General features: G+C 41.1%; 1 protein-coding gene across 1 annotated transcript; it reads left to right on the forward strand.

The window, feature by feature from the left end:
* The first annotated feature begins 13,795 nt into the window (after positions 1 to 13,795).
* On the forward strand, positions 13,796 to 14,941 carry LOC149139100 (uncharacterized). The gene is made up of 2 exons (XM_089450597.1): positions 13,796 to 14,681; positions 14,886 to 14,941. The coding sequence occupies exons 1-2, from the start codon at positions 13,796 to 13,798 to the stop codon at positions 14,939 to 14,941; spliced, it is 942 nt and encodes a 313-aa protein (XP_089306723.1).
* The last annotated feature ends 824 nt before the right edge of the window (positions 14,942 to 15,765 follow it).

Raw genomic sequence — 15,765 nt, forward strand, 5'->3', positions numbered from 1 at the left:
AACCCAACATCTTTGTGACCCACTTTTGTTGCTCTTCAGAGGATAATCTTTGTTCTAAAAAGTATTTAAGGCTATCATGATCCGTTTTTACCTTGAAGTGTCTTCCCATTAGGTAGGGTCGCCATTTCTTAAGTGCATGGAGTATTGCCAACATTTCCTTCTCATAAATAGCTTTGCTTAAAAACTTTCCCTTGATTGGACGACTTTCAAAAGCAATGGGTCTTTCATCTTGCATTAGAACAACACCAATTCCATTTCCTGAAGCATCACATTCCACAATAAAGGTTTTTGTGAAGTCTGGTGTAGCTAAGACCGGTGCTTGGCACATTGCCTCTTTAAGATGTTCAAAGGCCTTTGTTGCTTCCGGAGTCCATGAAAATGAATCTTTCTTCAATAATGTTGTTAGAGGTGCTGCTATTCTCCCATAATTCTTAACAAACTTGCGATAATACCCTGTCAACCCAAGAAATCCTCGCAGATGCTTTATGGATGTGGGGATTTTCCATTCCTTAATGGCTTTAATTTTGCTAGGGTCTACCTTAACTCCTTCATGAGATACAATATGACCCAAATATTCCACCTCCTGGACTCCAAAGAAACATTTGGATCTTTTTGCATATAATTGTTTCTCCTCCAATAGTTGTAGCACCCTGTCAACATGTTCAACATGATCCTTCCAAGACTTGCTGTAGATTAGTATATCATCAAAAAATACTAACACAAATTTTCTAAGGAATGGTTTGAAAATTGAATTCATCAAACCTTGAAATGTTGAAGGTGCATTGGTAAGGCCAAAAGGCATGACCAAAAATTCATAATGACCCTCATGAGTTCTAAATGTCGTTTTCGGAATGTCTTCAATCTTCATTCTGATTTGATGATATCCCGAACGAAGATCCAACTTGGTGAAGTAAATTGATCCATGCAATTCATCCAGTAATTCATCAATGACAGGAATGGGGAACTTATCTTTAATAGTGAGCTTGTTGAGCTCCCTATAATCCGGACACATGCACCATGATCCATCCTTCTTGTGCACCAATACTACTGGAGCTGAGAAAGAACTTTGACTCGGTTGAATTATACCAGCCTCTAGCATTTCTGCAACCATACGTTCAATTTCACTTTTTTGGACATAGGGATATCTGTACGGCCTGATGTTTGGAGGAACACTTCCTGGAATCAGATGAATAGCATGATCATGATCACGCATAGGTGGGAGACCTTTGGGAGTCTCAAATACCTTGGAATGATTGTCCAGGACTTTTTGGAGATCTGGAGAAATAGATGATTCCAATGTGGAAACATCTAGCGAACATAATTGTGCAATTACACCTCTTTGCTCCTTTTTTAGAAGCTTTGTCATGCCATTAGAGTTGATTATCTTTCCTGGTTTCCCTGCAATACCCCTTAATTCAACTTCCTTTCCTTCCATAGAAAATTTGATGAAAAGTTCTTGAAAATTAAAAGCTATTGTACCCAAGGATTGTAGCCATTGGACTCCTAGTACAACATCAGCACCTCCCATTGGAATGGAAAGCATTGGGCTAGTCAATACATATTCTCCCATGGATAGCTTGATATTATGGCACTTTCCAGAGCAATTTATTGTTCCTCCATTTGCAATCATCACTTGACACTCTGGTGCTGGATATAGGAAGCAATTCAATTCTTTTGCTACCCTACAATGAATAAAATTGTGGGTGCTTCCTGAATCAATCAACACTATTACCTTTTTCTTCTTGATTTGTCCTTCTATCTTGATGGTTTGAGGAGTGGTAATTCCCACCAATGCATTACAAGATATGGTCGGATTTATTTGTTCTTCATCTAGGCTTTGTTCCTGGAGTATATCCTCTTCTTTTGACCTTTCTTGCTCCTTTTCTTCTTCCTCTTCACAATCTATGTAGAATAATTTCTTCTCAGCACACTTATGACCTTTTGTGTATTTGCTATCACAACTGTAACAAAGCCCTTTTGCTCTTTTTTCTTCCAATTGTTGTGGTGTCAACCTTGTAGGTTGTGGAAGACTAGGGGAAACAACACTTCTGTCTTTATAGTTGTGAGTGGTATGCTTCCTAGTTGCCATAATTTTGCTTTCCATTTTTCTTGCTAACCTGAATGCCTTCTCTAATGAATCAGGTTCCCAAAGGCGAACATCATGTTGGATATTATCCTTTAAAGACCCTATGAACACATCAATCCTATGCTCCTCTGGAATATCTTTTACCCTTATGTTCAATTTTTGGAACTCCTCAATGTGCTCCATTATTGAACCCTTTTGTTTGAGACTTATCAATTGGCTAAAAAAAGTGTTGCTTTTTTGTTGGCATTATGTTTCTGGTATGGCTATATGTTACAGATGTTGTACTTGATGGCAACTCCCGTGGCAAGGCTCTCAATTTGTTGAAAATTAAGAAGTACGCAGGAAATCAGTTCAGAAGGTGCGTACCCGCAGGTACACCATGCAGGGACCGCGTCCAGATACGCAGGCCAGCCGTTCAGGAGGTGCGTACCCCAGTGCACACATTTCAAGTCAAAGAAATTCACATGTGGGGTTTTCTTATGTGTTACTCTTGGTATTTAGCCGACGGTATTGGGTTATTATGGTGTCGGCTCGTGGTATTGTTCCATTATTTTAGGAGGAGCTTGCCTATATAAAGCAAAGGAGATCACTTGGCTAAGCATCTTTTGCAATTGAATATCTTTAGATTTGAAATATTGGGTTATGGTCTTAAAAGCTTGATCTATATGAAAGGGAAGTTGAAGGTGAATCTGTGAAGGGTGATCTCTCGAGCGCATGATCAGATCTGAGCAACTGTGCCACTCTGGTGGAATGCCTATTCAGCCCTAATCAGAAGGACGCAGGTGTTTAACAGAAGAGCTGCGTGGGTACGCAGTGCAGAAGCAGGAGATCTGCGTGGGTACGCAGTGCAGAAACAGGAGATCTGCGTGGGGACGCAGAGCAGAGAAAGGAGACCTGCGTCGGTACGCAGAGCAGAAGAAGGAGAACTGCGTGGGTACGCAGAGCGACTAAGGTTCAGGTGCGTACGCATAGTAAAAGTACGCGGCGCGATAGTTTTTCTGGGTGCGTACTTGCAGTAACGGTACGTGGTGCGATAATGTCTCTGGGTGCGTCCCTGCAGTAATAGTACGCAATGCGGTTGAAGGAACAGTGCGTGGGCACGCAGTACGACAGAAGGATCTCTGCGGGTATACGCAGGGAAGCAGAAGGTGAAATGCGTCGCGACGCAGGCCACAGAAGGGAAAACTGCGTATCTGTTCTGTTGATTGAATTTTTCTATTGATAAGGTGTTCTGGGTTAGTTCTGTTATTGCTGATCTGATAACTGTAGTGGACTGTAACTTTTATGTACTTGATGATCATTTGATGCTTTATGAAAAGAAGTAGGCGGTTGTAGCTCCCTTCCAGGAGAGACTGGAAAACGAGAGAGAGAGAGAGTTGTAGCTCTCTGTAGGTTGCAGCCTGCGTACTGGTAAAGGACTGCACCAGTACAAAACCATTGTAAAAGAAGTTTCTAATTTGAAAGAAGATAGAGACATATTGCAGCAGGTGTTTTTCACCCACATTGGGTTTCCACCTTACATCTTGTGTTCTTTGGTGTGACTATCTGTTTTTTCTTTGTTCATGCTCATTATTTTATGGTACTGACATGCAAAAATAATTCAAAGAACAAATAAGGAAGATTTATCAAAGAATTAGATAATACTGATTCACCCCCCCTCTCAGTATTATTTTCAACAATTGGTATCAGAGCCGGTCCTTCAAAGAAGCTTGATCGCTTGAAGGTAGATCGTTCATCATGAGCAACTACGAGAGAGAAGCATCAATCAAGCCACCGGTTTTTGATGGGACAAACTTCAATTATTGGAAGGTAAGAGTTACTGCCTATCTTCAATCTCTTGGTACAGAAGTTTGGGACATCGTAGAGACAGGCTATGCTTTTCCTTCAGCTACTCCTACAGATGCAGCCGAGAAAAAGAAGTATGAAACAAATGCGAAAGCAGTCAGTACTCTATTAGGATGTATATCTCAATCAGAATTCATGAAGGTAATGCACTATAAATCCGCAAAAGAGATATGGGACAAAATTGTCACGAGCTATGAAGGAGACGAACAGGTAAAACGTGCTAAACTTCAAACTCTCAGAATTCAGTATGAGACTCTCAAAATGTATAATGATGAAAGTGTGGCTAACTATTTTCTTCGCGTAGATGAGGTTGTTAATTGTATGAAAAATTTGGGTGAAGAAATAAAAGAGGCTATTGTGGTTGAAAAGGTCCTAAGATCATTGTCCCCCAAGTTTGAATCTAAAGTATCTGCAATAGAAGAAAAGGAAAATCTACGAATTCTTACTATGTCTCAGCTACATGGAATTCTAACTGCTTATGAAATGAGAAAGGGAGGTCCATCAGACAGAAGAGAAGCTGCTTTCAAGGCATCAGGCAAAGGAGATTATTATGAAGCAAGCCACGTCCCAGAAGAAGAGGAAGAAGAATCAAATTTTGTCAGAAATGTTCAAAGGGGTTCTGGAAGGTTCAGAGGTAAGTTACCTTTTAAATGCTTTGCTTGTGGAAGAGTAGGTCATTATGCTGCAAAATGTCCTTATAAGGATAAAGGAAAGGAACCTGCTAGATGGAACAAGAAACAGAACGCAAATAAGAAAAGCTACTACACTCATGAAGATAGTGATGGTCTATCAAACAGTGATGAAGATGAACAAGGTAATGAATATAAGTTGTTAATGGCATTTGAAGATGATGATTATATGGATGCTATAGATGTGGATAACCTTTATGATGAAATTACTAGACTCAAGAGATGTATAGAAGAAAATAACATGATCATTGATACTCTACAATTTCAAATTGATGAAAAGGAAAAACATCTTGAAAAATTAGAAGGTGAAATTGTTGGTCTTAGAAAAGAGATTGAGAAAACAAAAGCTATTAATCTCAAGTTTGTCAAAGGATCTGAAACTTTGGATGAGATTATCAATGTGCAGCGGTCTCCACTAAACAAGACAGGTCTGGGCTATAATGGAGAAACTTCTCAAGCATCCACCTCAAAAAGTTATCTTGATGCAGCAAGAAGAAATGAGCAAAAGCACAATGAAGATCATCAGGTAAATCAGGGACGAATTACAAACAAAAACTATCAGGGGCAATCCATCTTAAGGGTGAACAAAAGCTACAACCAGCCACAGGTAAAATCTTCTCAATTTGGTTCAAGAATAGATGAAAATAGAAATTACAATCAGTTGGCTGGTAGATTCGATAACTGCAGAAGTTTCTTCAATGGACAATGCTTTTCTTGCCATAACTTTGGTCACAAAGCAGCTCAATGTGTTGCATATAAAACGATCATGACTAGGGAAGCTCAAAAACAAAGAAGTATGACAGGAATTACAAAAAGAACCTATACCAACTTTTCGGTTCTTGAAAATGAAGTTGAATGCTCTATTTGCAATAACTTTGGTCATGAAGACTCTGAATGCAGGAGCAGGTTACAGCAGAAAAAGGAACAAGCCTCAAGCACCAAAACATGGAGAATAAAGGAACCACAAACAGAAAGATGTGGGATAGCATTTTATGCAGAGGGATAGGAAAATCTATGGTACATTGACAGTGGATGTTCGAAGCATATGACAGGTGATAAAGAAAAACTTGAGTCTTATTCTGCTCTAGAAAAGGGAAAGAAAGTCTCTTTTGGAAATGATACTCCTGCAACTATAAAAGGAAAAGGCATTGCTCAGTTAAAAGAAAAGGTCAAGGCTGGAAATGTTTTGTATGTTGATGGATTGAAGCATAATCTTCTAAGTGTCAGCCAGATGTGTGATCAAAGAACCGAGGTTATATTCAGATCAAATGGATGTCTTGTTCGTGATCTTGATACAGGTAAAACAGTGATCAAAGGCAAAAGAACTCCAAATAATCTGTACATATTTGACGAAGGACAACAACAATGCTATTTGAGCAAGAATGATGAGCACTGGTTATGGCATCGGAGATTGGGGCATCTAAGCTTTTCACAAATAAGGAAAGCATGCAAATATCAGGCAGTTCGCGATCTTCCAGATATCAAAATTCCTGACAACACCATATGCAAATCATGTCAGTTTGGAAAACAAACCAGAACTAACTTTCCAGAGAAGGAAGGATCAGCTAGCATGCCCCTTGAGCTAGTTCATACAGATACATGCGGTCCATTCAGGAAAAGAACACCTAGAGGAGAAGAATACTTGATATTATTCATTGAAGATTTCTCCAGGTTTGTCTGGCTAGGACTTATGAAGCACAAAGATGAAGCATTCGAAAAATTCAAATCCTTCAAAGCCTTGGTGGAAAATGAATCAGGTCACAAAATTAAGTGCCTCAGATCCGACAGAGGTGGGGAGTTTACCTCAAATGAATTTTTCGATTTCTGTGAAGAACATGGGATAAGAAGAGAATTCTCTACAGCTAGAACTCCTCAGCAAAATGGAGTTGTGGAAAGAATGAACAGAACAATCCAACAAATGGCTCGTGCTATGCTTGATGAATCAGGAACTCCTGCAACTTTCTGGGGTGAAGCTGCACATGCTGCGGTTGTTATTCTCAACAAAACAAATGTCCGGGTGAACAGCACTCAAACTCCTCATGAGCTCTGGAGTGGTAAGACTCCTTCGGTAAAGCACTTCAAAATCTTTGGGAGCAAATGCTATATCAAGAATACTGATGAGCAGCTTGGCAAACTTGAACCTAGAGCAGATGAAGGCATTCTTCTTGGTTACTCTCCACATAGCAAAGCATACAAATGCTACAATAAAAGACTTGGCAGAATTGTTGACAGCATTGATGTAGTGGTTGATGAGAAGGGATACATTCCTAGGCAAGTGCATCATGAAAACATCGAAGAAGATGAAGGCTACCCTCAAAGACAGAATGATGAAGAGGAAGAACCTCAAGAAGAACCTCAAGAAGAACCAGAGGAGCAGACAAGAATAGAAGAGAAAACCCCATCCAGATATGTTAAGAAGAATCATCCAGAATCTCATATTGTGGGGTAGAAAGAAGCAGGTGTACAAACAAGAAGAACAGTTGCAGAAGCCTCCAGCTATTTGGCATTACTCTCCTCCACTGAACCACAAAATGTGAAAGAGGCATGCAAAGATGAATGTTGGGTGAAAGCAATGGATGAAGAACTTGAGCAAATCGAAAAGAACAACACTTGGGAGCTGGTTCCTAGACCAAAGGATAAGAATGTTATCGGAACAAAATGGGTCTTAAAAAACAAATTGAATGAAAATGGAGAAGTAATTAGAAACAAGTCCAGACTTGTTTGTAAAGGGTATGCGCAGCAAGAAGGAATAGACTTTGAAGAAACCTTTGTTCCTGTTGCAAGACTTGAGGCCATCTGAATGTTCCTTGCTCTCTCAAGTTTTCAAAACTTCAAAGTATTTCAAATGGACGTGAAATCAGCCTTTCTGAATGGATATTTGGAAGAAGAAGTGTACATTGAACAGCCAGATGAGTTCATTCTTGGAAATGATCCAAATCTTGTATGCAGATTGAAAAAGGCTCTCTATGGTCTCAAACAAGCTCCAAGGGCTTGGTACTACCGTTTGGACAAATATCTTCATCAACAAGGTTTTTCAAAAGGATCGGCAGATAACAATCTTTATATAAAAGTTGAAAATGACAAATTGCTAATATTTGTTGTGTATGTAGATGACATCATTTTTGGGAGCAATGAAGAAGCTATGAGTCAAAACTTTGCCTTGGTCATGCAGAAAAAATTTGAAATGTCCTTGCAGGAGAACTGACATATTTCCTTGGTTTGCAAATCCAACAAAAAGAAGGAGGAATCTTTTTATCTCAAACCAAGTATCTCAAACAGATTTTGAAGAAATATGGTATGGAAGATGCAAAACCAGTATGTACACCCATGGTCACAGGATGTAGCCTCAGTGCAAATGATGAATCTGCAGCAGTACATCAACCAAACTACAGATCTATGATTGGAAGTTTACTTTATTTGACAGGTACCTGACCGGACATCATGCATGCAGTTGGAATAGTTGGAAGATTTCAGGAAAATCCGAAGGAGACTCATCTTCAGGCAGTGAAGATAATTTTCAAATATCTTCAAGGGACTCAAAATTATGGCTTATGGTATCCTAGAGATACAGATCTTACACTTCATGCTTATACAGATGCAGATTGGGCCGGAAGCGTGGATGACAGGAAAAGCACAAGTGGTGGTGCGTTCTTTATGGGTTCCAGACTGGTATCTTGGTTCATCAAGAAACAGAGTTCAATTGCCTTGTCTACAGCTGAAGCGGAATATGTTGCTGCTGCATCTTGTTGCACCCAACTCCTTTGGATGATGCAGACTTTGCAGGATTTTCAAATCACTTGTAAACCACCAATCCCCATCTTATGTGATAACACAGGTGCAATCAGCATCTCAAAGAATCCTGTTATGCATTCAAAAACCAAGCACATACCAATCAAGTACCATTTTCTCCGGGAACAAGTACTTGAACAGAAGGTCAAGTTGGAGTATGTTCCTTCTAAGGAACAAGTTGCTGATATTCTCACCAAACCATTGCCCAGGGACACTTTTGAATACCTCAGGCAAAAGCTGGGGGTTGTTGATGCATCATCTTATTGTTGAACTTTTTTTGATTGATGGTACAGGTTCAGGGGGAGCATATAATGCATTGTTGGCATTATGGAGGATGGTCAGAAGGAGATCTTGGAAATAGCTGCAATATGTCTCTATCTCCTTCATGGTGGATTATGGTTCTTTGTTGTAGATCTGGTTCATTTTCAGGGGGAGCATGATCTTAGGGGGAGCATACCCCTTTGCCCTTGATGTCAAAGGGGGAGAATGAAGCTGAAGTTTGTGAGGTTGCCATCAAGTCCAAAGGGGGAGATTGTTGGCATTATGTTTCTGGTATGGCTATATGTTACAGATGTTGTACTTGATGGAAACTCCCGTGGCAAGGCTCTCAATTTGTTGAAAATTAAGAAGTACGCAGGAAATCAGTTCAGAAGGTGCGTACCTGCAGGTACACCATGCAGGGACCGCGTCCAGATACGCAGGCCAGCCGTTCAGGAGGTGCGTACCCCAGTGCACACATTTCAAGGCAAAGAAATTCACATGTGGGGTTTTCTTATGTGTTACTCTTGGTATTTAGCCGACGGTATTGGGTTATTATGGTGTCGGCTCGTGGTATTGTTCCATGATTTTAGGAGGAGCTTGCCTATATAAAGCAAAGGAGATCACTTGGCTAAGCATCTTTTGCAATTGAATATCTTTAGATCTGAAATATTGGGTTATGGTCTTAAAATCTTGATCTATATGAAAGGGAAGTTGAAGGCGAATCTGTGAAGGGTGATCTCTCGAGCGCATGATCAGATATGAGCAACTGTGCCACTCTGGTGGACTGCCTATTCGGCCCTAATCAGAAGGACGCAGGTGTTTAACAGAAGAGCTGCGTGGGTACGCAGTGCAGAAGTAGGAGATCTGCGTGGGTACGCAGTGCAGAAACAGGAGATTTGCGTGGGGACGCAGAGCAGAGAAAGGAGACCTGCGTCGGTACGTAGAGCAGAAGAAGGAGAACTGCGTGGGTACGCAGAGCGACTAAGGTTCAGGTGCGTACGCATAGTAAAAGTACGCGGCGCGATAGTATTTCTGGGTGCGTACCTGCAGTAACGGTACGCGACGCGATAATGTCTCTGGGTGCGTCCCTACAGTAATAGTACGCAGTGCGGTTGAAGGAACAGTGCGTGGGCACGCAGTGCGGCAGAAGGATCTCTGCGGGTATACGCAGGGAAGCAGAAGGTGAACTGCGTCCCGACGCAGGCCACAGAAGGGAAAACTGCGTATCTGTTATGTTGATTGAATTTTTCTCTTGATAAGGTGTTCTGGCTTAGTTCTGTTATTGCTGATCTGATAACTGTAGTGGACTGTAACTTTTATGTACTTGATGATCATTTGATGCTTTATGAAAAGAAGTAGGGGGTTGTAGCTCCCTTCCAGGAGAGACTGGAAAACGAGAGAGAGAGAGAGTTGTAGCTCTCTGCAGGTTGCAGCCTGCGTACTGGTAAAGGACTGCACCAGTACAAAACCATTGTAAAAGAAGTTTCTAATTTCAAAGAAGATAGAGACATATTGCAGCAGGTGGTTTTCACCCACATTGGGTTTCCACCTTACATCTTGTGTTCTTTGGTGTGACTATCTGTTTTTTCTTTGTTCATGCTCATTATTTTATGGTACTGACATGCAAAAATAATTCAAAGAACAAATAAGGAAGATTTATCAAAGAATTAGATAATACTGATTCACCCCCCCTCTCAGTATTATTTTCAACATTTTTGTATCCTCATAATGTGCTATCAATTATTCCGTAAAAATTGCCCAAGTGATAAATTGTTTACGAGAACAAAGCCATTGATACCATACAAACTGATTTGGTTCCAAATATACAGTTGCCATACGTACCTTTTGTGTGTTTTGCACATTATTGAGATCGAAGAATTGCTCCATCTGTAATATTCATGTGGCGGGATCCTTGCCATCAAAATTCCTCTTATCAATTTTTGGAATATGGTGATTCTTCAATCCAACATTAGCGTCTATGGAATCATGATTAACATTTCTTTTGTTCTCATCATGAGTTTCCTTTACTACCTTTTCACCATTAGTAAGTATTTCTTGTAGAAAATTTGTCAAATCTGTCTTCAAATCTGCCATGCCTGTCTTCAAATTTGTGTTCAAATCTACCTTCAAATTGTCCATCTTAGCTTCCATGCCATTCATCTTAGCTTCCACGCCATTTATCTTAGCTTCTGTTAACTTTTGTGAGCGTGACATTTGTTGCACTTGTTCTTGTAATTTTGATATATCATGTAGCATTTCTTCCTCTTCTTCATGAGTCATGCTAGAGCTTTTAGGTTCCTTACTAGGTGTTTGAATTTTCTTTCCTCGGGGCATCAATTACCGATAATAATGCTCTACTATGCCCTTTGAATTCCTTCAAAATAAATTTTCAAACCAAGCTTAAGCAAAAATTTAAAAAACTCTACACACCTTTTTCACTTTATAGGAGATTGATATTGCCTCTGATGTATCTCTGTACTTTCCAATCATGTAGTTCTAAATTTGTGACCTGTAGTAGCTCTCTTTGTCCTCTTTCCAATGCCACCTGTCTGATCCAAATTGGATTCTCCAAGAAAGAGTTATGCATAATCTCCCAAGATGACCTGATTATAGACCTTCCAGAAGAGCGAACTTGTATGAAGTGCCACGTGTACAATTTTTGATCTTTGGTTCTGAAAAAGATATACAAGAAACTAGAGTCCATCCTCTTTCTTTACCTTCTTACGAAATTTCAATATGATTCCCAGAGAGAAGGTTATGATGATTTTCCCCAAGTCACCTGTTTTTAATGTAATTCAGGAGTCTACAAAAAGACCAACTTCCTCAAATCATATCTCCGCAAATATCGCGCAAAAAGCTCTGAAATTTGGACCCAAGGTTCAACGGGATTTATTCTCAAATGGGTTTTTTTTGTAACTTCTGAAACGTCACAGAAAAACAGTTATAGCGAAAATGCCACGATGACCTGTTTGGAGCAGCGAAACCCTAGAATCCAAAGCTCTGATACCAAATGTTATGAAACCAGCTCAAGGAAAGATAGATCAACGCCTTAGAATTCAACCTCTTTGAGGGGGAAACCTCCTTTACATTACATAAGCAAACAATTATTGGATGATACAAATGACAAAACCTCCTTTCTATATATAGGAGTCTAAGGAGTCACAATATAATCCACCCAACCTAACAATAATAATATAAAGCCACAAAAATAACAATAGAGGGATTCTATATTATTTTTTAGGAACGATGCGCTCTGAGGCGATTCGCTAGAGGAAAACAAAAACCTAGCCGCCATTACACGGACCTGCCTTCGCTTCTGCAGGTCTCTCCATTGACGGCCGCACATGGTACCAGACGCAGGAGGGGAGAGCTCTACCTCCCCTCCACAGGACATGCACATGACTGACAACAAGAAAAAGCCGGTGATCCTGCCCTCTGCAGACACAGATCCGGAAACAGAGGAAACCCAGCAAAGGACGCAGAAAGAAAAGCTGCATGCAGCCCAGAATGAAGAGGATACAGAAAACAATGACAAGCACACCAATGCGGAACCATCTAAGACCAAAGCGACTTCAAGGACCTGCATACCAAAAGCGGCAGAATCAATCAAGGTGGATCTGCCAAGCCATCGTATCAACAACGAAATACAATACATGCAGGACTACGCCCTCATTGGAAAGTTTCTGGGATTTTGGCCCACAGAGAAAGCCTTACAAGGCTGGATAGCCTCCAAATGGAAGCCAAAAGGACAAGTGACGTTGCAGCTTGGCCCAAAGGGCTTCTTCACAGCTATTTTCAACTGTCTCGAAGATAAAACGAAGGTATTTGAAGGTGGCCCGTACTTCTTCAACTCTTCCGGTTTGTATCTGACTGAATGGAAGCCAAGATTCAATCTGGACAAAGAAGACTTCAGCTGGGCCCCTGTTTGGATAAGAATGTATTCACTTCCTGTGGAATATTGGAAAGAAGAGACACTGGCTGACATTGGCAACAAGCTGGGGACATTTATCAAAGTTGCAACCGAAACAAAATCTCGCAAATACACCTCCTATGCCAGGATATGCGTCAAGATGCACCTAACCAAGACGCTTGCAGACACGGTAAGTCTCTTTCACGATGACTATGAATGGAAGCAGTCCTTAGATTATGAGCACATCCCCTTTCGCTGTAGAAAATGTCATGAACACGGCCATCTCTTCCGTGACTGCCCCTTAAATGTTCAGCCATTTGTTCCTTCAAATGAAACATCTAAGGATCAAGATGGTTATACCAAAGTCCCCACCCGTCGCCGGCATGCCAAGAAAAACCAAGCTATCCCAGATCCAGGACCCAAGGTGAATCTCCAGAACCGTTTCTCTGTTCTAGCCTCTCAGGATTCTCCAAATCCACCCCATTCTGAAAACCTGGATCATCAGATTCCCATCGTGCCCCCCTCCAACCGCTCCATCTCCTTATCATCCTCGGATCCCGCCTTCTCCAAACCTGCAGATTCATCCCCATTGGCGCTCACCAAGTCTATCTCAGATCTCGAACCCCCTTTCCCCTCTAAAGGGAAATCCAAATTGAATGAAAATCAAATAGCTTCAGATATGGATCTTGATGCAGCACTCGCCTTAAGTCTCCATGATAATGCAGAGGAGATGGAGCAAAACATCCCGATCATTATGGAGGAAGACAGAGTAGATGTTAATTTAGAAGAGTTTGACATCTCTAAGCTTGACATCTCCAAATTGGAGACAGCATGCAAACAAAAAGAGTATGAATCAATCCCCCCCTGGCAAATAGACAAAATTGAAGGAGTTTTGTCGCGAGTACATCACCATAAAATTCTGGGTATTCAAGGTGGAAGTCATTGGGATGGAAAAAAAATCATTAAAGAAACAAAGAAAAGAGGCAGAAAAACAGACCTTCAGAGAACAATAACAGTTGGGGAAATACTTATGGATTCGGGGCTATTTCCCAAGCTGACAAAGTTCTTCAAACCCTCAACGCAATCTCCATGAAGCTCATATCCGGGAATGTCAGAGGACTCAACAGTCCCTCTAAACACAGAATGATAAAAAACTTGATTATGCAAGAACAACCAGCAGTAGTCTTTCTCCAAGAAACAAAAAGCAGTAGCACAATGATAGACAAACTCGGCAACAAAATCTGGGCAGGTAGTAGGTCAATCTCAGTCGACGCTTCAGGGGCGTCAGGCGGTTTGGCCATTTTATGGAACCCGCAGATTGTTACGTTGGACAATTTCCATGCCACTCTCCATCTAATTCAAGCCACCTTCCATCTCATAGGCACCAACATTCATGGGCACCTCACCAATGTATATTTCCCTCAGTCGATTCAGCAAAAATTGGACCTCCTGGATACGATATCCCTCCTTAATGCAAATAGACTCTTCCCCTTGTGGATTGGAGGGGGAGATTTCAATATCATAAAATCAATGGAGGAAAAACAAGGGGGCAGAGTACGGCTCGACAGCGACAGCAATGGCTTCAAGCAATTCATTCAGAACAATCAGCTCATGGACATTCCTACCTCCAATGGTATTTTTACTTGGTCCAACAAGTGCAAAGGAGCCCACCATATCGCCTCAAGGTTGGATCGTTTTCTAATCTCTGACAATGCGATCCACCTCGGAGGAGACTTCAGCACCTCAATAACTCCTCAAAGCGGCTTGGATCATTGGCCAATTCTGCTTCATTGGTCAAGACCAGGTCATGGCTGCAATCGACCTTTTCGCTTTGAAGCCTTTTGGCTAAAAAACAACAAATTAAAGGATGTTGTCACTCAAGCTTGGACATCATATTCACCACCAGCGGGAGCCAAGATGTATCAGTTTCAAGAAAAGTTAAAACATCTGAAACAAGCTTTAAAAAGATGGAATCGCACTCATTTTGGCAATATACAGGAAAGCAAACAAAAGCTGGAGCAGCAAATGAAAGAACTTCAACAAAAATTCATTCTGGCAGGACGCACAGAAGAACAAATACAACAAGAGCAGAGCCTCTGGAGTCAGATAGAAGAGCGCCAACAACAAGAGGAAATTTTATGGAAACAAAAATCCCGAATAAGCTGGCTGAAAGAAGGAGAAAAAAACACAAAGTTCTTTCACAAAACTACCATACAAAGGTGCATGCACAACAAAATAACCTTCGTCAATAATCAACAGGGTGACAGAATAGAGGTTCATGAAGAAATGGAAAAAGAATTTACAGGCTACTTCAAGGACACTTTAAAGGAACCTGAAGTCAATCGGGATGAGGCAATCTGAGCCATCACGCAGCACATTCCGAAAATAATCAATGAGGAACACAACAATCAGCTACTCCAACCTGTTACACTGAAGGAAGTAGAAGAAGCCATGGCCCAACTCAAAGATGGCAAGGCACCAGGGCCAGATGGATTTACAGCCAACTTCTTTCATGAATTTTGGGAGCTCATTAAAGTTGAAGTATGGAATCTAGTGGATGAATCCCGAAGCATGCACTGGGTCCTCCCTGCCCTCAACTCAACTTTCATAGCCTTGGTACCCAAAGAAGCAGCCTCCAGCAAACCTGAGAAATACAGACCAATAGCGTTATGCAATGTGATATACAAACTCATTTCTAAGGTCATTGCAAACCGTCTCAAGCCGCTACTACCAATGCTAATCTCTCCAGAGCAAACAGGGTATGTCGAGGGAAGGCAAATCATGGATGGTATAATTCTCTCAAATGAAGTCATACATTCTCTAAAGCTCCTAAAAAAACCAGGTATGCTTCTCAAGCTCGACCTCTCTAAAGCCTTCGACAAACTTAGCTGGAATTACATTCATAAAATGCTCTTAGCTTTTGGTTTTAATGCAACCTGGACCAGATGGATCATGAGCCTCATAACTTCTCCGAGTTTTTCAGTCTTACTGAACGGATCTCCCTCACCTCCCTTCAAATCCTCTCGGGGCATAAGGCAAGGGGATCCGCTCTCGCCATTTCTCTTCGTTTTAATGGCCGAGGGATTAAGTAGGCTCCTGAAATACGCCGTTTCCTCCCAAGCTCTCAAAGGATTATCCCTCCACGACCGTCCTCCCCAGACCCATCAACAATTTGTTGATGACAC

The sequence above is a fragment of the Pinus tabuliformis genome, chromosome X, assembly GCF_031772625.1.
Source record: "Pinus tabuliformis cultivar Carrire ecotype Pingquan chromosome X, CPIR1, whole genome shotgun sequence".
NCBI lineage: Eukaryota > Viridiplantae > Streptophyta > Pinopsida > Pinales > Pinaceae > Pinus > Pinus tabuliformis.

Coding starts and splice junctions, on each gene's coding strand:
- LOC149139100 (XM_089450597.1), top strand. CDS start 13,796: ATGATAGACAAACTCGGCAACAAAATCTGGGCAGGTAGTAGGTCAATC. Junction 14,682..14,885: donor ACAAGAGCAGAGCCTCTGGA/GTCAGATAGAAG, acceptor AAGAATTTACAG/GCTACTTCAAGGACACTTTA.